Source organism: Natator depressus, chromosome 2 (genome assembly GCF_965152275.1).
Source record: "Natator depressus isolate rNatDep1 chromosome 2, rNatDep2.hap1, whole genome shotgun sequence".
NCBI classification, from domain to species: domain Eukaryota; kingdom Metazoa; phylum Chordata; order Testudines; family Cheloniidae; genus Natator; species Natator depressus.
In genome coordinates this window covers 105,533,545-105,556,400 of record NC_134235.1, presented here as the reverse complement: position 1 = coordinate 105,556,400, position 22,856 = coordinate 105,533,545, and the positions used below count along the sequence as shown (strand labels likewise).

Genomic DNA, 22,856 nt, shown 5'->3' with positions numbered 1-22,856 from the left:
GGAGGAAGAATAAACCAGACCAATTTATATGGCGGATTTACTAGTGTGAAAATGTTTGGTTTTTTTTTAAATTAAGCTGGTAGTACTCTGCACTTTTACATATAAAAGTTGTATTTTTGTTTTGCTACAATTGTGTGTATTAAAGTATTGTGAAGGGTATTTGTTGACAGTAAACTAACGTATTTTAAACTTTTAAATAGGTGTCTCAATGCATGTACCTACTGCAAAACCAAGCATGCCAGAGGAGACCTAGCAAGTTATCCAGTTGAAGAACTAGTGGACAGAGCCAAACAGTCTTTTCAAGGTAAGGTTATTCAAGTTACCTAAATCAACTTTAAGATTACAAGATCTTACTCCCACAGGTAATTTCCTTTTTATAAGATAAACTTGGTGGTAGGTTAATGTATTATTTGTATTACAAAGATGTTGCAAGTGTGCTTGCTGGTGCCCGCTGCAGTTAATTCCTGCATTCATTACATTATGCACCAGTACTTTCAGGAGTTAGTATTTCCACAGAAATATTTCATTGGTCTTAGGCCTGGTCTACACTCGGGGAGCAAAGTCGGTCTAAGCTACGCAACTTCAGCTATGAAAATAGCGTAGCTGAAGTTGACATGCTTAGAGCTACTTACCACGGTGTATTCACTGCAATAGGTCGACTACTGCTGCTCCCCCGTCGATTCCGCCTACGCTTCTCGCTGCAGTGGAGTACCGGAGTCGACGGGAGAGCGCTTGGCAGTCGATTTATTGCATCTTCACTAGATGGGATAAATTGATTCCCTCCCTCCCCCCCCCCGCTGGATTGATCGCTGCGGAGGTAAGTGTAGACGTGCCCTTTATCTTGTTTATATAAAGGTCCATCTCAAGGTTTATTGAGGATGATGATTTGAATTTTTTTTTATTTCTTTTTTTTTGCCCTTCTTAAAAATAGGAGGGAAGAAAGTTTTCTGATTTGAGATCCTTTTGTGTGACACAGAATAAAAATTGCTTGTGTTTTAAAAGTAATTTTAGAGGTTCTTAATCCTTTACTTTATGTATTGTAAAGTAATAAGAGCAATTATTTTCCATAGAATGTATGCTTACAGTAAAAGCAAATTTAATTAAAACCTCATTAGAGTTCTTATGATGCTGTGTTTTTAGGATGCATTGCTGTTCTAAAAATGGGTCTTCTGGAGTTCCTCTAGGATGTTTCTGACTGTGATGTTGGGTTTAAGGATTCATTTTGAAGCAATTAAGATCCACAGTATCTCTTACTAGGAGCTATTATATGCTTAAAATCTAAATGGAAAAATTGAAATGACATCTTTTGATTTATTATTGGATATGTGAATGTTTAATCGGGGTGGCTACGAAGCTGCCATTTCCTAGGTTTTTATCCGCCCATAGCTCATACACTTGCTTGGGAAGCACTGCAATCCTCATGGAAGAATTCTAATGTTTACAGTTTGTCCCTGGATAGATCTCTAACTTTACCCTTCCTTCAAGTAAATACAAATACAGCTATTGTGCCAATTTCATGCCTTGTGTAAACTCACTAAAGAAAATGGCATTGTTCCATGGATTAATTTGCCCACTATGTTAAAGTAGTACAAATGTTCTAATTTAAATCCAGGGAAATGAAATTGAATGGCTTCTCTCTACAGCCTTAAATCTTCTTGTTGCATCTAGATGTAGTGACAGATACGGTGTGTGATATCTCATTTCTTTTTAGACATCTGCGGTGTCTACGAACAAGAAGTATGGGTTATCCTTTACTTAACTATGAATGTTCTTGTTTCTGTGAGTTCAAGTTGGAGCTTAGATATTATTTTAATATGTTTTTAGTGTTTGACTAAAAATGTACATGGATGCTACATAAGTAATAAGGCCACAGCACTTAAGAAAGTTCTAAATCCACCCTTATTTAGGGAACCACTTAAACACAAATCTTCAATGGGACTTAACCTTCCTTTGTGAGTAGGAATGCTTACAATCAAGGCCTAAGCTTACAAGTTTTTATTTCAACATGCACAGTATACTCCTGGGGGAATTCTGTGCCACTGGGCATGCACAGAATTTATGCCCCTCCTCCCCCCAGATTTCTTTGCTTCCCTGCACAAAAATGACTTTCTGATGGGGAAGCAAAGGGAAGCCACAAGAGTGGTCATGCGACCCTCCCCAGCAGTATGTTTCGGGTGCCCAGGGTAGCCAGCAGAGAGGTAAATCACTGTGGGGCAGGGAACAAGACTGGGGAAGACCCGGCTGGTGGCTCCTACCCTATGCCAGGCTCAGCTGCTAGTCCCGGCTGGGCTGGGGAGGATGGGCTTCCTCTTTCCCTGAATGGTAACCAGGGCTGGGTAAGACCCACCCCCAGATTTCTCCTCCAGCTGCAGGAAGCTCTGCAAACTCCCCCCGCCCCTACTTCCTGCACCCATCACTCCTCAGCTGCAGGGGGAGGGAGCTGCACCCCCATCCATCCAACCCCCTGTGAATCCAGACCCCTTCATACCCAGACCTTCCCACTGAGCCTCACCCCCTGCACTCTGAACCCCCTGCCCTCCCAATGAGTCCCACTCCTCTTACATCTGGACCACCCTGATGAGCCACCCAGATCCCCACCGCACTGAGCCCCACTCCCCCAGTATCTGGATCCCCCACTGAATGCCCCACACCCAGACCCCTCTGCCGAGCTCTATCCCCCACACTTGCAGATCTCCCCTGCTGAGCCCCAACCACCTTCATCTGGACGCCCCTGCAGAGTCCCATTACCATTGCACCCAGAACCCCCCAACAAGCCCATGTGCCTCCAGATGTCCCTCTGCACCTGGATCCCCCACTGAGCCACCCGCACCCAGATTGCCCCACACAGAACCCTCTCAACCCACATCTGGATCCTCACACACTTGGATCCTGCCTTGCTGAGCCTGCTTGCCCACACCTGGTGTACCTGGCACAGAGAGGCAGGGCCCTAGGGTGTTTCTGGGTGTTTCGGTCCTTGCACTGTGTCAAGGTTCCTTCCCCACTCTGAACTCTAGGGTACAGATGTGGGGACCTGCATGAAAACCCCCTAAGCTTATTTTTATCAGCTTCGGTTAAAACTTCCCCAAGGTACAAACTATTTTACCTTTTGCCCTTGGACTTCATTGCTGCCACCACCAAGCGTCTAACAAATATATAACAGGGAAAGAGCCCACTTGGAAACGTCTTTCCCCCCAAAATCCTCCCAAACCCTACACCCCCTTTCCTGGGGAAGGCTTGATAAAAATCCTCACCAATTTGCATAGGTGAACACGAACCCAAACCCTTGGATCTTAAGAACAATGAAAAAGCAATCGGGTTCTTAAAAGAAGAATTTTAATAGAAGAAAAAGTAAAAGAATCACCTCTGTAAAATCAGGATGGTAAATACCTTACAGGGTAATCAGATTCAAAACATAGAGAATCCCTCTAGGCAAAACCTTAAGTTACAAAAAGACACAAAAACAGGAATATACATTCCATTCAGCACAGCTTATTTTATCAGCCATTTAAAACAGAATCTAACGCATATCTAGCTAGATTACTTACTAAGTTCTAAGACTCCATTCCTTTTCTGTTCCTGGCAAAAGCAGCACACAGACAGAGAGAGCCTTTGTCCCCCCCCTCCAGCTTTGAAAGTATCTTGTCTCCTCATTGGTCATTTTGGTCAGGTGCCAGCGAGGCTATCCTAGCTTCTTAATCCTTTACAGGTGAAAAGGTTTTTCCTCTGGCCAGGAGGGATTTTAAAGGTGTTTACCCTTCCCTTTATATTTATGACACACTGTGTTACGGTTGGGTACAGACTCACCGCTGAGTCCGTGTCCCAGGGGTAGGGGGGAGCTGCACAGTGATCTCCCACCTCTGTGCTGCCAGTGGCTTGTGCTCCCGAATGCCATGCTGGAGCCCCTACATTTATTTGACAAATAAAAATTGCAAAATGTAAAAATATGGTGAATAGAATTTTTTTTGGCACAGAATGCCTTCCTGAGAAACATTACCAAACAAAGTATCTATCCAAGATTCTAAATGCTCTTTATATATATTAAATGTAATGCTCTTGTGGGCTAAACAACCTCCTCCTTCAAATCCTCCATAAAGCCTATCAGTAATTCACTACAAGATTTTCTCCCTTTTGTCAAGCATGTGCTATCAACTGCTAGATTTCCCCCCCCCCCCCTGACTGAACTGGATTGTAAATTCCTGGAGGCAGGAATCCAGTCATATTTTAGAATTGCCTTTTTAGTAGATCTATATGGTATAAAGGTATAGAGTAGCAGTTCTCAGACTTCATTGGTTCATGTACCACTACTTGAAAAAAATCATTGGGAAGTAAATTGATGGCACATCAAGCTCACTTGCCTCTGGACCCCCCTGTAGAGTCTGCAGTCATTCAGTGATGTTGTGTTAACTAATGTAATGCGGATACCATCACAGGATATTGCAAGAGTTAAGTTCAGTTGCTATTTTTATCTCTTTAGTGCTAGTTGGTGGAATAAATCATGCAGCATCAAGTGTAGCTCATTACATTAAGTGAGAGAATAATTTATAACAGTGTTGTCAATCTTATGTCTATCACTATATATTCTCAGTCATGTGTATTAAAAACAGTCTTTTCAAGGGGAGGAGACCTTATCCCCAGTTACACTGTTTGACTCCAGTTGGAAGTATGTGTTTGTGGAGGTTACAAGTTTTCATCAACAATGAAGTATGAAATTGCAGTTCAGGATAATGTGTTTTAATCTTGATAAATAATTTAGATGATACAGGAACAACCATTGTTTGACATGCTTTTCATCAGTGTATAGGCAGTAAACATTTTAAATAGGAATATATATGACATTATTTATTATTATTATTATTAATAATAATAATATTGTGGTATCTATATCAAATATCCAATTGGAAATTTTATCTAATTTGAAACAACATTGAATAAGTGAATGTGACAAATGAAAAATGTGGTAATGAAGATAACAGCACACTTTTACTGAGGTTAGCTATTTAGATTATCTGGATTTTTTGTCAGTTTGGTGTGGATGATTTTGTCAGGCAAATGCAACTATAGAAGTAGGAGAAGTTAGACTGAAAGAGGGTAATGTTAATATCATATTGAAGCAATTATACTTGTGATTATGCTCTCTTAAAACATTCTTCTTATGGAAAGCTTGCTCTTACTCGGTTTTGAATTTTTTTGAAGGATAGTGCTAAGTAGCTCACAGCAGGCATGTTCTCAGAGTTGTATTAACAGTTGGCATTACATCGCTACCAGTATTAGAGTGAATTGGGAACGAAGCAAGTAATGAGATGTAATATTGTAACCCTTCAGGATTCATATGTTAAGTAAACAATCGTGAAATATGGAATCAAATATACTGTTTGCCACACATTGAGAAGTTACATTATTTTTATATTGTGGAATTATTCATGGGGGAGCTAAAGTATCGTGGAAGAACAACAATAGTATATATTGACTTTCCATAAGTACACAGTCAAACTATATGAAAGGGAAAAATTAGTATAGCTTACAATTTTTGTTAACCTACAGCTTAATATCCAATCATTTTCTTATGCTAGAGTGAAAACTGATTATTACAGAACCATAGATACTGGAGATGGGAAGTTCTAATCGTGAACCACATGGGAAGTGCTTATAAAAGTTATATGTAGGGACAGATTGTGACAGGCCCTTACCCTGAGACGGCCACAGATCCTCCTCCTTGTGCTATAAGGGCCTGTCATATATGGAGTCCCTGTGTTGTGGAATGTAGGGTCTACTCTCTTGATGCACTGCACAAGGAGGCAGGAGGATGGTCTTGTCCTTTTTGCACCAACCTACAGACCTGGCTGTCTGCACCAAGGAGAGTAGGCTGTTGCCTGTACAGTATATCTGCTTGCTAGACTGCTCTGGTTGCTCCCCCTGGGATTTTGTACTGACCCTTAATGTACTGGAAAAGCTTCAAAATACTAAACAATAGACAAAGCAGCAGTGGAATTGGCATAGATACACACATTATTTTTTCGTGATCAACCCAGTTAGTATTATCTTGATGTTGTATGTTTTGACTCCTAATGGTTAATATGTTTGAAATTGTTTTCTAACTTTGAATTACAGGTTAGTTGTAAAACTTGTGCCCATATTTTGGAGCTGAAATTTCCTCTTTGTTTAAAGAAGTCAGTTGCAAGGTGTTGTAAAAGGAGCAAAATCTGTGAATGTCCAATACTAATTAACAATAATTACTAATTCTGAAAAACCAGCAGCAGGGCTAGAAAAGGTAGAAAAAATGGGGTTCTAAAATAGTTCATTCTTTAAATATTTCTAAATTTCTTCTGGAAACAAAGGATTTGTCATCCCATATCAGACCATTTGTCTGTCAAGTCTAGTTTCATGCAATAACTACAAATTGAGGCGCTTCAGGAGATGGTGAAATCTCTCATAATCCATCTAACCATGTGCAATGCTGAATATGCAATGAAAAAAATTTCCAACTCATGCAAACCATCAGTTAACTTGAAGCACAGGATTACTCTCAGCTAAGCCTACTGTGACCCAGGGACCACTTTGTGCTAACTAGCAGAGGGCACAGAAGTACATAAGGATTAAATGTTTCAGAGTAACAGCCGTGTTAGTCTGTATTCGTAAAAAGAAAAAAGAAAAGGAGTACTTGTGGCACCTTAGAGACTAACCAGTTTATTTGAGCATGAGCTTTCGTGAGCTACAGCTCACTTGCATCCGATGAAGTGAGCTGTAGCTCACGAAAGCTCATGCTCAAATAAACTGGTTAGTCTCTAAGGTGCCACAAGTACTCCTTTTCTTTTTTCTTTTTATAAGGATTAAAGGGATCCCTTGGGTCTGGTGTCTACATACTGGTCTGTCAAAGAATGGTATGTAATGTCTCTAGTGAAAGCGTGTGTCACACTGGTGGTCATAATCATTGTCAGATATATTTGTGGATAATATGTAAGAGGACTGGAAGTTATGTTCTTAAGGCCTTGTAGTTAAAGGCAGGTCTCTCAAAGGTGTGGCATGCCTTGAGACAAACTTCTTCAGACAGGAGGTTGGAGACACTTATCTCCCTAGCCAACCATAGGACATTGTCTGTGTTACAGTAGAAGTTTATTAGCATACCAGTCAAGTGCTAATGAAGAACTGGTAGGGAATTCAAAAGAAAACTAACAGGAAGAGATAAACAGCAGGAGGTGGGGCACCCTGTTTTCAGGTGAAGAGCAAAGGTCTGGCCTGATGCACCTGGGCGTGAAAAGAGATTCGCTGGATAAAAGAGATACTTCACTGGGGAAGTAAACCGAGATGGTTTTGCTTCATGAAAGGCTTGGCTGAAAACTCTGGGAAGAACTTTGAGTAAGATAAACTTCTTTAGAGAGGAAGCTAACCTGTTGGTTAAGTTTAGACCATGGGAAGGGTGTTATGGTGGTGGTATATATGTAACCCTTTGTTTCCAATATTTTGGTTTGCTATCATATTAAGCTCTATTCTTTGTTAAATAAACAAATATTTGCTTTCCTTATAATCAAATCTAAGTGCTGTGTTAAATGGAGCTGTGTTCTAAGGTGGGCTAGTAAGCTTTATATATTATTGCTTTGGGAACAGTGGGGTCTAGTATTCCGAGAGTGTCCGGTGGATGTGCTCGGGGGTTGGTGTGTGCCTATTGCTTGCCTGCAGAGGGACTGCGGGGCCCATGGGGACTAAGAGGAGAGTACATGGTGTGCCTGTGTGCTGTGTTCTGAGGCACTCCAGAAGAAGCAATCCCCAAATACAAGGAAATTGAAGCAAGACACGCAGGTAGGTGGTCAATCAAAACATGTAAGAACTATGAACCAGTTAAGTCATCAACAGTCTGAACAAAACATAATAATAGCCCAAATGGCAGCAGGCCCTGAGACACTTCCCACACCTAGTGCTATGTGTACACACATACATAGAGGTACAGACGAGGCTCTCTCATATTATGGGCAGGTGGTAACAAGGTTCCTCACAACCCTGGGTACCTCTGGGAGACCATCACACCTACATAACTGCAATTTTTTATTAATTGTCAATTATTTAGCCCTTCTTAAAATGTAAGTACAACATCAGTTATGCAGCAATACATGTTATATGTTGGCTACATATATTTTCTTTAGTTTGTTCTAAATGTACCAGCCATTAATTCGAGTACCCCTGTGATGCTGGTAAACCAGATGCCATCTCTCACCAAGTCTGTAGGCATCAGCTGAGCACTGACAGATTCATAGCTGGAAAGGAATGGGAGGGAAAAAGTAGCCCAGATAGATGGTTTGATGGGAGCTACCACTTATGTAAACCCTGTTACTCATCTCAGAATTCAGTCAGTGTAGATTGGATGTCATGAGATTACTTGTCCGATTAAGACAGTGTTCACATGTTTATCTCCAGATGCTGAGTTGTGGACAAACAGACGGAATGTTCTCTGAGGTGTGCTACTCAGTCCCCAACCCCACTGGTGGTGATAATGTCAGAAGTATCCAGCACAGGATCGGGAGCCCATTTGGCTCAGTTTACAATTGGGATCATTAGGTTTTCCAAGAAAAGAGCTTACACATCAGTGTGTTAGAATTAAGAGCCATCCATCTGGCTCTCCAGATCTTTCTTCCCTCATAAACAAGGGAGTGTGATTCAGGTAGCAATGGACCATAAGACCACTATGTATTATGTGAACAAATGGACAACATGACGGCTGTGTATTATGTGAACAAACAATGGGGAGCTCACTCATTCGAGTTATGTGCCAAAGTGGTCAGACTATGAGATTGGCATATTTTGTACAGTATCTAGCCAGTTGTCCTGCATTTAACAGGGGAAAGCTATGTGCTAGCAGACTATTTCAGCTGGGACAGTTCTCAAATTCACAAGTGGTTCCTGAAGGATTGAGTAGCTCAAGACATCTTTTTCCATTGGTGTCAACCCTGGGTAAACCTGTTTACAGTGGAAATCAACAAAAATGTCCCGTCTTCTTTTCAAGAGCAGGGATGGCCTGTTAATTCCTGTTGGATGCTTTCCTTCTCCATAGGAGAAAGGGCCTGCTTTATTCTTTCCTCCCCTTTCCATTAATTCAGAGAGTGGTAAGAAAATTTGGCAGGACAGGACAAAATGTATTTTGATTTCTCCAGCATGGCTCAGACAGTAATGGTATGTAGACCTTCATTAACTGTCAGATGGATTGCACTTGCGTCTTCCACTGTCAATATTAGATATTTGTCACAGCAACCAGGGAGGATTCTCCAAGAAGACCCACAGTCTCTTCATCTGACAGTGTCAGCCATCAGACTTTGACAAGTCTCGAGCAATCATGTTCTTCCTTGATACAGAATGTACTGTTCAGTTCTAGTAAATTATGAATGAGAAAGTGTTACCAATTAAAATGGACTAGATTTATCACTTGGATGGAAGGAAAATCTAATTCTCTAGCGACAGCTGCTATACTCTGTATTCTGAAGCATTTAATGTACATAAAGTCTGAAGGATAGTCTAATTCTTCTTTAAAAGTTCACTCAACTGCTATTTCAGTTTATCACGATTTGGTTGAGGTTAGATCATTATTTGTATATAACTCTGTCAAAAGGTATATGAAAGGGTTATCTAACATATATCCTCCTTTAAGAGCGCCTGTCTAATCTTGGGACCTTAATTTGGTATTATCGATGCTTTTGAGGTCAGCCTTTGAACCCATGGCAGAGTGTTCATTATTTTATATAACTTTTATTTCTTTAACTATTAAATGGTCTTCATCACCACAGCCAGAAGGGTGAGTGACTTCCACATGCTGGTGCCTGACCCACTACTAATTTTCACAAAGATAAAATGGTTCTTAGACTTAATTCCAGGTTTTTTCCAAAAATCATGTGTTTCCCATCAGTGAGACATAAAACTGGTAGACTAATTTTCTCAAACCTCATGCTAGTAAAGTGGAGTCTGTTACATATTTGAGATGCTAGGAGAGCTCTTGCTTACTGCTTAGGTAGAACTAAATTTTGGGAAGTCATCTAGACTGTTTGTTTCTTATGCTAAGAATCCTGTGGGTCACAGTGTGTTCCCTCAGACTTTTTCCTCAAGTTTCTGAGCCATCTGTGGTATCGTCTAATTCTGCAAGAGTTGTATCAGTATCTTTTGCTTTATTGGTTCCTATTACAGAAATCTGCAAGGCTGATACTTGGAAGTCAGTGCGCACGTTCAGTAAACATTACATGCTGGATCTTCTAGTTGCCACATTTGGCAGAGCAGAGTTAGTCATTTTGCATTTAGGAGTCTGTTCACATCTCCAAGGTGTTCAACACTGTTTGACAAAGTACCCATAAGTGGGAATACATAGAGACTCAAAGAAATGGATACTTACTTGTCACCGGAATTCTTTGGTATGACTTTGCATATTCGCACTTCCTTCCCATCTTCCCCTCTTTCTCAGTCCTGTCATGGTCTTCTGGGTTGGCAGTGGAATGAACTGAGGTGGTAGAGGGAAAAGAAATTTTTTCAAAATCACAGTATTTCCTATGGAACCAAAAATACAGTTCACACTCAGCTTTACTTGGAATATTGTATTCCTCTGTCTGTCTTTTCAATCCAGGGGCAATATTTTTCTAAGATAAATCTTCACCCTGGTCAGAATTATGAAAACAGTATACCCCCTTCTAATACTGTTGCAGCCTGCTTTTGAGCTGCACTCCAGTGATCTTGGATTGCTTCATTTCCAATGGACTTCAATATAAATTTTTTAAAAACTTGTCATCTTTACTTTTTTGTGCTTTTGGCTATAACTAAAGCTAAAGTAAACAGTAATTTCTTCTGTTAAGATGGTTAAAATTATCTATGGATTGTCCTATAAAATGTTTAAGTCTTGGATGCTGCCTCTGCTAATGCAGAAAATGCTTAGGCCAAGATAAATATTTTGGTCCCAACTTGTCATTTCTCAAAGCTATATGGGGCACCATGACAAATTAGTTTTTTATGATCCTATGTAATGTTTTCTAATGGGCCTTTAAGAAAAAATGATAAATGCTACTATGCAACTGAAGTCTGAAAACACAGAACCACCAACCCAGACAAGAAGCAGAGTGTCAGTTTAAAAGGTGTATTTTCATTAACATAGTAAATTAATATTAAACTTAATTGTTTTTAAGATTTAGCTGAGAATGCTGAGAATTTAGCTGAGAATGCTTATCTGTGCTTGTTTCTGATGTCCTAAAATGAGAGAATATCTAGCTTTTTGTTTTGTTTTTCTTTCATACAGCATAATTTTGCCAAATACTTTATAACTGTTTGCTTTTTCCAGTACATGTCGTCTTCCATAAAAACCATCTTCAGTCAGGAATTTTGTCTCTTATTTTGCTTCCAAAAATGCATGAGATGTTGTGACATTAGGGTGTTAACATTTCACTTGTTAAATTTATTGTATGCTAAACCCACATATTAGAGTAGATTAGCCAGTTGTTTGTATATATAATAATCAGAGATTTTCATATCTCTACTTTGTTGTAATACTTTTAGATGACTTTATTTCGACTTTAAATCATTTACTGTCTAAAAAATAATTAGGAGGCTTTCTATATTGGATCAAGATGATTCTTCTGGCCTGACTCAGGGTATTTTTTCTGGATTTTATTTTCCTGGAGCTGTATTTGTCTAAGAAGGGTAGTGAAATTCGTCCTTTTAAAAGTATTTTGAAAGTTATACTCTCTATTTGCATCTGTTTTTCAAATTGTTTCATATTTGTGGTTGAATTACTGGGCTTCCATTCAAACATATTCCTCGGTTTCCAGTCTGCACTTAACATCAGCAGAGGGAGAATTTCCTTTGTCAGCTGTGCTATTCAATTTTGATTCAGCTTAAAATGTATTTGTGCAGTATGCAAAGCTGTTTATTTTGATAGTTTAATACCAGTTCTCATTACTTCTCTATCTTGTGACACAAAAAAGAAATCACACACTAAAACAAAAGGGTTCAGTAGACTTCAAAAAGATTTCTACTTTTTTTTAATTGATTTTTCTGCTTAGTATCACACCAAAGAAAAGAAGACAGCCAAACAGGAGAGAAATAAAACTTAATTACTGGATTCCCTCCACTGACATTGTTACAGACCCAACTTGTATTGTTGAAAATTTAATTTCAAACTGGTGAAAATAATTTTAACATTCTGAGTGGTAGCCGTGTTAGTCTGTATCAGCAGAAACAGCAAGGAGTCCTTGTGGCACCTTAGAGACTAACAAATTTATTTGGGCATAAGCTTTTGTGAGCTAAAACATCTGATAAAGTGGGTTTTAGCCCACAAAAGCTTATGCCCAAATTAATTTGTTAGTCTCTAAGGTGCCACAAGGACTCCTCATTGTTTTTGCCAATTTCAACATTGTCGACTTTGGGGATCACACCAAATGACTGCTGGAGTTTCATTAGGGTGTGGGGTAAATGAATGAGATGAAACAGTGATTTGCTGACTAAATAGTTCTTTGAGTTTCACAGAAGAAACTTTCCCATCATAATTTCTCTTGCATTGGTCCTTCACTCAGGGGGTGCCTAGCCTGACGTGACTTTTTAACAAGTTGGTGGCTGCAGGGGTGCCATTTGCTTTGCGGCAGCCCCCAGTTTGATTTCTGCCCCCCATTCCCTTGATTTTTCATAGCTCCTCTCCGGCCAGAGTTTTACTGTCTTCCCTGGGCCTGCAAAGGCTGCTGGGGGCTGGGCAAGGTTGGGGCTCGTAATTGCTACATTGTCATTGCTACCCCCTCTCTCCCTGCTGGCCAGACAAGAAGCAGCAGCAGTGGCCTGGGCTGGAGCTGAGCTCAGAGCGAGCCAGGCCGCAATCCCTGCCCCAGGCCATCAGTGAGAAAGAGAGAGACACACACACACCACCCCCTGGATAGGATAGGCCTACCACTTCTCTGCCCTTCTTTGGGATGGGATTTTTAGGCTAAGCCCTCACAAGCAGCCACGGCCTCAGAAGGGAGGCAGAAGTGGGAATTCACCCGTCCCCGAAAGTATTCTGAAATGATTCACCTGTTCAGAGATGATTAGTTTATTTACAGTTTTGCTGACATTTTTCATTATAGGTGGAGCTGGTAGCACTACCTATTATCAAGGTTGCTTGACTTTTTCATTTTACGACCCTGTTTTCAGTTGCTTATCAGTTGTGTGGTGTGCCATCTATGAATGCACCATGTGCATTGCATGCCCATGAAATCCTTGAACATGACTTCCTGACCAGCTGTATCCCTGGGATGATTGTCTGGCACCATATGTATGCGGTCACACAGCAAGAAGGATGCCCTTTTGTCCTCTACAAAATGTCCTCTACACAGCATGACCTCTCATGGACCGTATGTGTGAGGTTACTCCTTGAATGCAAGTGTGGAATTGTTTGCCTGACTAAAAATTTCATAGAACAGCACTTTGCCAAACTTTAACTATTCAGGCTGAAATTTTCCAAGCTGTGTCTCTGTCTCAGGTTGAATTTATTGTGAAAGTTTCAGTTAAAATGGTTCAGCCATTTTCAAGAACAAGATTGGGACAACTTGTGCCTTTTAAAAATAAAGTATTACAACTATTGTGTTGAGAAGCTCTAGTGCCACTATCCTTTGAAGCAGGAACATGAATTTAGTAAGGGAGTTGACCTGAACTCAGAAGTATGCTTTTTTCCCTCTGTGGCCATGTTTTAGGTCTCTGAAAATCTGTTAGCACATGCTCAGTAGAGACTTGATAGAGTTTGGCAACTAAATTTTCTGAAGATTCTGATTGTGCTCAGCATGCGCCATCTCAGAGCTTCAGCAGCTGAGCAAGACTTGCACTGCAATTGCTTCACCCAACTGCTGTAGACTGCTGTAGTGTCAGGCCCCAGAACTGAGAGCAGAGAGCCCCTCTTTGGCTTTCTGTGGTTCCCCTGCTGACACCCAGACAGTGTGAAGGACTGGACTGTAGAGGGAGTAGGGGTGAGAGAGACATGGGAAAAAGGGATTGGGGAGTAGAGGAGAAGAGGGGGACAGGAGCATTTCTCCATCTTTACTTTTTATTGTCCCATTTCTTGTTTGGAGTTTCTGTACAGGGTTTTAGTCACTTGGTAAATGACTCTGGTTTCCTATCATAGCAGCAGCTTCAGCTGCTAGGTCTCCAACATACCTTCATTTATCTTTACTTGCATCACTTTTCACTGCCTTGTCTGCTTTTGTGTACTCCTCCTTTTTTTTTTCTAATATGTCATTGGTCTTAGCATTCAGGAGTTTTCCTTTCCACAATAAGATGCCACATCTCTTGACTTATGCAATTCTTGCTCAGTCTATGTTGATATCCAGTTGTGACTGCTGCAGCTTGAATCACATTATTTCTGAGGACAGCCCAGGTTCATGGGAGGAGGAGATCATTACCAGTTCACCATACTATCCTTTGGTGTATGGCAGTGGTAGCAGCCTATCTTTGACTTTGGGATATCCACATGTATCCTTACCTGGACAATTGATTGGTATGAAGTTGCTCCAGTCACTAGGTGGAGAACAGTGTCTATTGAACTCTCTATCTATTCAACTGCTTAGGCCTGAAAATAAAACAAAAAAATCAATCTTGTTACCCCTCCAAAGGACAGAGTTCATTGGGATGGTCCTGGGAGTTTATTGGGAATAGAGTTAATTGGGACTTGATCTCTGGCTCCATGGAACCTTTGTGCATCATTCAAAGATCAAACACAAACTGCAGTGCAGAAGTACATCAGGCTCCTGAGGTGCATGGTTGCTTGTACAAATGTGAACTCTCACAACAGACTACATCTCTGCAGTGTGCAGGCGTGGCTGAATCAGGCTACCACCCTCAGGTGCATTGGTAATAAATGTTCTCAAGTTGTGTACAATATCTAGAGCACGTCAGCACGTCCTGCAGGCCAGGACCATCCAGGTACTCACTGACATGACCACAGCGGTGTTTTATGTGAAAAAGCCAGGCGCCGTTAGTTCAGATTGCTTCTGTCAGGCGGTTGTGGAATTTCTACATATGGAACTTATTAACTCTCAAGACACCGTACTGGGTAGGAGTCCAGAATTGCCCAGTAGGCTGCCTGAACTGGTTATTCAACATGCATCACAAATGGTCTCTCAGCACAGCTATTCTAAGATCAGTGTTTCAAGTAGGAGGAGTTCCGACAGTGGATTTATTTACAACTTACCAGAACAGGAAATGTCCCTGATGCTGTTCAAAAGTGGGTCACAGTCCCAGGGCCATCTCTGATGCTTTCCTGTTCCCGTGGGACAAAGACCTGCTGAATGCATACGCACTCGGGCCACTCATTCCCAGGGTCATTGTCTGAAGCAAGAATGAAATGGAATAATCCTCGTTGCTCCACTGTGGCCATGGTAGCCATGGTACTCAAGTCTGTGCAGGTTGTCCACTCGAGAACCCTTACTTCTCTCTGTAATCAAAGGCTTGAACTCCCAGAATCACAGGCAGGTGTTGCACTGTAATTCTCAAATGCTGCACCTTACAGAATTGTTCTTTAGTGGTTATAGCCAGATGAGGCACACTGTTCTAGGGCAGTCCAGAATGTCCCACTGAATAGCAGAAAACCACCCATGTGAGCTACTTTCCGTAGTAAATGGAAGTGTTCTTTTATCTGGGAAGCTAGCAACAGTGTGTCTCCTATGCGGTCTACAATTCTAAAGATTATGGACTACCTTTTACATCTCAAAAGTGTCAAGTCTAGCAGTCAGCTCCATTAAGGTGCACCTGGGTGCAATTTCACAGTTTAACCCCTGTATTGGTGGAAGGATTGTTTTCTCTAATCCTATAACAGCCAGGTTCCTAAAAGGTCTCGATAGACTTTTTTGTCCTTGGGACTTGAATTTAGTTCTGTCAGCAATTATTGGCCCTCAAATTGAATCCTCAACCTCTTGCTCTCAGTTACACCTCTCAGTGAAGGTGGCCACCTTAGTAGCCATCACATCTGCAAGGAGGTGCAGGGTGGGGTTACGGGTCCTGAAAATGGATCCTCCTTGGTCTACATTCTACAGTGACAGGGTGCAGCTCGAGCCAGATCCTTAGGTTTTTTTACAAAATAGTATCAGATTTCCACCCCATTCAGTCAGTATACCTACAATATTTTCCCAAAGCCACATGGTCACAAGGATTAACTCTTTATTTTAGTCTACACTTTAGATACGCACCAAGGCCCGAGCCTCTCACCTGTGTAGAACAAAGCGTTATTGGGTTTCTTCTCAGCTCTCTGTATCCTATGCGGAATGAATGAGAAGTCATCCTGTTCCAGCACAATGGCTCTCAAATAGATTTCAGCTGCATTGTTATATACCATACTGCCAACAGTATCACATCCTCTGAGAAGGTGTCAGCACACTCAGGTATGGTGCATTTTAACTTTACTGCATTTGTGGGAAACACCGCTATCTTCAACATCTACAGAGCAGCAACAAGGTCATTGTTTCATATGTTTGCTAGGCACCATACATTTACTACAGCATCATGGGAAGACAGAAGCATGGCAAAAGTTCTCCTTCTGAAGAGAATCCTAGCCCGGCCTCCATCAAAGAGAGCTTGGGAGTCCCCTACAGCATAATGGATACATGCAATTACTCAAAGAAGAAACGACGGTTACTTGCCTTCTCATAACTGTTGTTCTTCAAGATGTTGCATATCTCTGCTACATGACCCAACCTCCTTCCCCAATGCATCTGAGCCTATCATCTACAGTCCAGTACGATGGAACTGAAAAATGGGTGGAGCTTGGAGCACAAGGGAGGTCAGGTCACAGGTGAGGCCACTCCTACAGTTACCGCAAGGGAAAACTCTCTGGCACCGGTGCATGAGCCACACACACATCTGCACGGCCTATATAACACATCTTGAAGAATAACAGTTACAAGAAAGTGAATAACTGTTTCTTATTTCCAGTTTGAATTTCTCTAGCTTCAATGTCCAGCCATTGGATCTCATTGTGCCTTTAATCTGGCAAACAAAATATTCCCCACGATGAGAAATCATCTTCTCATGTGGGCACTTACTGATCATGATCAAGTTTACCTTTTACCCTTGTCTTGGATAAATTACGTAAACTAAGCTTCTTTTGTGTCTTGTGGTAAAGCAGGATTTCAAGACCTCAGATCATTCGTGTTGCTCTTTTCCGAACCTTGTCCAGTTTTTCAGCATTGTTTTTGACATGTGAATGCTGGAACTGGAAAGGAGTGCTGGAACAATTTGTATGGTGGGGGTGCTGAGAGCCATTGAATCAAATTGTAAGCCTTGTATATGATGGAAAACACTTCAAGTCAGGGGGGTGCTGCAGCACCCCCTGCATCCTTAGTTCTAGTACCTATGGAAATGAATGCAGTGTTCCAGTAATGGTCTCACTAATTCCTAATACAGAGGTAATTCAACTTCCCTGCTTCTACTCAATATTCCCATTTATATAACTCTGTCTCATGCTATCAACTATCCACAAAGCTGTTTCATTTCTAGCTCTGCTAAAAAAAAAAAGTTGCAAGATTTTTTTTATAATGGTCAAACTATTTTTAAAAATAAACACCTTTAGACAGAAACCGGCACAGAAAAATTCAGCTGACAGGGAGAAATTCAAGAAAATTATGAAGAGCTAAAAATGGGGTGATAATGTAATATTGTATATATAGTTGCATTAATCACACAACACTCATTGGCTGCCCTATTAGATCTTGATCCCTCATTCCTAGATAAAATTCCTGCTGAAGTAAATGAGTTTCACCCAAGCAAGGCTTGTTGGGACCAGGTCATAGAGTCAATTGGTACAATTAAGGATAGCCTAACAGTTTATGGATTATATAAATTGTATTTCCTTATGGCATTATTAGATCTCCACATATTGCTCAGCAACATGTCAAGTCTAAGATTTTGCAAGGACATGATACCTCATGCATGCTTGTAAAATCGGATACTCTCCCTACAAAGGCAACAATTGAGAGGCATTGTTATTAATCTGTGTTATTACAATGCGTGGAGGGTTCCAACATTTAACCAGGGTACCATTGTGCTAGATGTTGTGGACTAGGCCCAAAGGCTGTCTGGTGGAGGCCTCGAGGTTCTCCCACACTCATCCCAGGAAAGGAGCATTGGAGTGGTCCTCCAAGTGGCCTACAGTGGTTGCGAGGAAAGGCTGCTGGAATTGGTTGCGAGGAAGGGCTGCTGGAATGTGCAATCAGACGCTAGGCAGGTCTGATAAAAGAAGCTGTAGAACAAAGCAGTAGTTAGTTGCTGCTTGGAGCTGCAGACAAGAGGACTGCGTGCCTGGCTGGAAGAGCAGCAGGGCCATGGACAGCTCAGTATTGGCAGGGACCAGGGGAGCGAGAGGCTTGGCTGCTAGGACTGAGCCAAAGACAGTTTGCTAGCGGGGGCCAGGAGAGCAATGAAAAAGCTCCTGTCTGGCTGCGGGGACTGAGTAGGGACTGAGCCCAGGGAGGGCCACCAGAAGATAATGTCTCCAGGGAGGAAGCCCAGGAGATACTGCCCCATACCAGGGTCAGGAGTACTTACTGAAAAAATGCAGACACACACAACCAAAGGGGGGCACTTGCAAGAGGTGGGTGCCAACCCCGTTGCACACTCACAATGAAAAGACAGTTCTGGCCCTGAACTGCTTACAGTCTAAGCATATGATGGCAGAAATTATATAAGGGAGAATAAGGTAACAGTGTCATTATTATATCTGGTATATTAAACAGCAGGCCAGAATACCCATTGCCTAGCTATTGTCTGCATCACAACAGAGGTGAATTTTAGGAGAGATTTGAAGGCATTTTGAGGAGTATAGGTTATGTACCTACAAATCTAAAGTCCAGGTTTCCCTGAGGATTGAAGTCAGTGGGAGCGGAAACAGACCCATAATTGGGATAGTCAAAGTCTAGAGATGCATTGTTGTGGATTTTATAATGTGAACTTCTCTTCTGTAGAGATTGTTCTAATAGGGTTGAGTGGAGTTACATTGTCTGGATGTTTTAGATTGTGACTCATGTTTTAGATGTACATTCCAAAATATAAATCCATTTCATGCCATAATGTGAAATAAAATGCATGTATCCTGAAAATCCTAACTTTTTCAGTGTGGGGTGCTAACTTTGTGCAAATTGTTGTCGCAACCAATATGCTTTGTTCAAAAGACAGCTAGCCAGATGAGTTAGTGTTGCAACTATAACATCTCTTAGCAAGAGCAGATTCATCTTCATCTTAGTCAAACCTGTTCAGTAATGGTGCCTTTGTGTAAAGTGTCATTTGGTGAATCATTACTGCACATGTATGGATACAGTGCACTGTTATGGAAAGAAAATTACAAAAATGGATATGAGCCCTTGTTTTGAGGGCTTGAGCTAAGACTCCTGCAGACAAGTCTCCACTAATCTTTTAACATTGGCAGTTTAAGGGACCAGAGAGGTCTGCTTGACGAAAGCTGGTGGGGGTGGGGTTTGGCATTTCTCCCCCTCCCTCCCCAAAGCAAGTTGTGGTCAGATTTGTTCTTTGTAATTCAACAGTCTTCTGTAGCTTAGCCAGGAATAGAATACAGTTTTCCTAAGTCCTAGTCAGTTGGCTTACATGAAGAAAGACATTCTTTCTCTTGCAGCATTTTGCTTCATTCACAGTACATGCTGTATGTGGACTGTATGAGGCAAGGTCCTATAGAAGAAATAATATGTGATCATGCAGTGTACATAGGGGGCATGGCTGGTCCAGATAGAATATATCGATATATCCTGCTGATCACTTGCAAAATGTAAGACCACAGGCCAAAGTGGGATTCTGCAGTTTCTCAAGGAATTTGCCACAGTGCAACAGCATTTTAATGATCTTACAAAAAAAAAATCTATGTTCAAATGAATCTTATAAAGCTTCCAAAACAGCTGCAGGGTCACTCCTTAAGCTGAGGGAACACAGAAAGGGCAAACAACATGTAAATACTATATTTGAACATTTCAAGTATTTTTTCAAAGTAAAAGCAAGACATCTAAAGTTTCCAAAACAGCTGTGATAACGTGTTCCTGGATGCCTTTGTTTTTTTATATTTCAGCTTGTCTGTACTTACAGTAGGTCAAGTACTTTTAACTGCTTGATATTAGAAAATAAATTAAAGCTTAAGGCAATTATGTAACCTTTATTAGTATTTTTCATCGTTACTCACTGAGTCAAGTTTTAGTCCACTGTGCAGTGAATTAGCGTTAGCAGTGAAAATGGAATTTATAATACAAGTGGCAGATAACCCTTAACAGCGGTACTGCTACAAGGCTCAGTTATAATTACGGGCTGCGAGATGTGTTAACAGATATTTTTCAATTGCAGAATAACTTGCATGGGTCCTTGCAATCTGTTGTTATACAGAAATCTTCAGATTAACTTTCTTGAAATAAACCTACTCATAAAAATGAGCTTTCCTTATTTAATTTGTATTTTAATATAATTGTGAGGAAGGCTTTTTGGACTGTACTGCCACATCCCTGCAAAAGCTGAAGCCAATGGAACAAACATTACTGCTAAGACTTTTTTTTTTTTAAATTACGTGTGTATATTGCCTAGCAAAATGGAGCTTTGATCCATGATTGGGGCACCTAGATGCGGTCATAATAGAAATAATGAAAGCAAAACTGTAGTTCATATACAAGTCCCTTGGAAGACATTTATTTACATGGCAAGACCATCACACAAAGATCCTCTGGTAAAGGAGAGGCCATGTTTATCATGAGAGGAAAATGAGGTGTTTCAGATTAGGTATGATGGAAGCATCTTTCGAACACCTATCCAGAGTGTGCTTCTCTCCAGCTAGTGCTATTAAATTCCTTATTTACAAGAGTATTTACTCTAACTCAGGTTTACTTTAAAATAGTGAAAATGAGTTAGGCACAGTTTTGCTTTTAGATGTAAATTTTGGAGAAAAGATTAATAATAATAATCAGGTTTATTATTATGCCAAGTTCCGGACCCCATTGTACCATGTACTGTACAGCGTAGTAGATGGTCTGTATATTTGTTTATAATATCACGATTGTACGTACAAAAAAAGCAAGTTTCTTGCAGTTTTTGCCTGCCTACCTTGTTCACATTTGAGACATTATATTTCTTCTGAAGTATGAAAAGTTTTATGTCAGTTTGACCTTCACTTGGATTGTAGCAACTTGAAAATGTAATTCACTGTGTAATTAGATTTATTAAGAAAAGAGGGGAAACATTTGGCACTGTGTAAAGTTGGCAACAAATCAAATGAAGATTTTTAATACTTTCTATTAGAATGTTTGGCTGGCTTTTGAGTGTTCCCAGAATAGCAGTTCAGAAGCTGAGCTTTGTTTTAAAGTTGTTTGAAATGCTCTTGTTTGTTTTGTGGTAAGGTATTGTGTATATACTCCTTGCCATGGATATTCAGTGGAGCAGAGGCTGAGAAGTTGTTCCACATTTCACTTGTTTGTTGCATATATTTTGCTTAGTTTGCGTTATTTGAACTAGTCTTATACACAAAGTTGAGAGATGCCACAGCCAGTGGTTGAAGTCTTTACCATGCACATTAACCTTGGTTTGTTTTGTGTGTGTAGAGTGCTGCATTTAAAAACACTATGCCTTAATTTGAACTATTTCTTCTCAACTGGGGTTTCTTCTGGGAAAAAGAATTCTTATGAAAACAAGAGTTTTGTTTTATGTGGGTTTTGTTAGCCTTAGGGAAACTTAAGTTTTTCCACTATTCCCAGACTGCTTGTAAAGGTTTTTTTAATTTTTGGAAGCTCTGTTCTTTTGTTTTGCTACTACCATAACGGCAATTTTTATAAAATCTTGAAATGAACAGTTTTCAAACCATTCTGAGACAGGTACTATCACTAGCAACCCTGGATTTGAAATAAATGTAGTGTTTCATACATGCTGTATTCTACACTTAGACCGTTTCACCTTTCAGTGAAAATACCACTAAGCATCTGGTAACAAATCTCATTTATAAGACAGTTAAAAATAACCAAAAAGACCAAGTAAGTTTTAGAATCAGGTGTGCTCAGTTACATTATTCACCTCCTGAGTGTACTGCAGGTCATGATTAATATATACTAAACTGATTTATATGCCTGATCATTTATATGCATTGTCTCATGTCTTGATATCAGGATCTGGTGACATCTTCCTTGAAAGCTGGTAGTCTCCCTGTTGTTGGTTGGGTAGTTTAGCCTTCTAGGTATACCAAAATTTCCATCCAGTTCAAGTGCCCCAAAGCCAAATCTTCCCATGCAGCCTTCAGCTCTTCTTCCTTTGCTACAGGGGAGTGGAGGGAAATGCTTCTTTTTTATGGTCCAGTGTTTTCACCTGTTCCAGCATACAAGTTCACACAGCACCCTTCCAGGTTTCCCTTTGCCAGCTCTCCATGTGACTTTTTCTGACATCTGCCCCTTCTGCCCCTGCTCCTTCCAACAGTGAGCAAACCATGGGTAGCTTCTGCTCCTTCCTTCCACAAGAGGAAAAGAGAGACACCCCCTCCCACTTTACTAGCATTTCTTCCTGTCCTTGTCGCCAATTCTCAGGTGCCCCTCTGTCCTGTAAGTCCCTGAATGCTTCTTGCTTTGGACTGAAATCCATAACTGGCTATGCAAGATCTGGGCCTTGTTTCAGCCACCACATTGTGTTTGTATTTATTCATATACAATATGTATAATATATATGTATATAAACATACATTCCCCTCACTTGCTGTAAATCAAGCACTTACACTAACACCTTATATCAACAATATTGGTCTGATTAGCACATCTCATAGGGCTGGCTTATTGACAAGGCATCATAGGTTGATTTTTGCAAATTTGGTGCTGCTTTTAGCATGTTACAATGTGATTTGAAGTAGCATGGCATTTTTCTTTTGTTGATGT

General features: G+C 40.7%; 1 protein-coding gene across 2 annotated transcripts in view; it reads left to right on the top strand.

Annotated features, from left to right (window-relative positions):
• The window catches only part of CDKAL1 (CDKAL1 threonylcarbamoyladenosine tRNA methylthiotransferase), a 657,626-nt gene that overhangs the window by 291,534 nt on the left and 343,236 nt on the right, over positions 1-22,856 (top strand). For both annotated transcript variants that reach the window (XM_074944791.1, XM_074944792.1), the window contains one exon: positions 201-304. In XM_074944791.1, the coding sequence (XP_074800892.1) occupies positions 201-304 (104 nt within the window). The remainder of the gene's footprint in view (positions 1-200; positions 305-22,856) is intronic.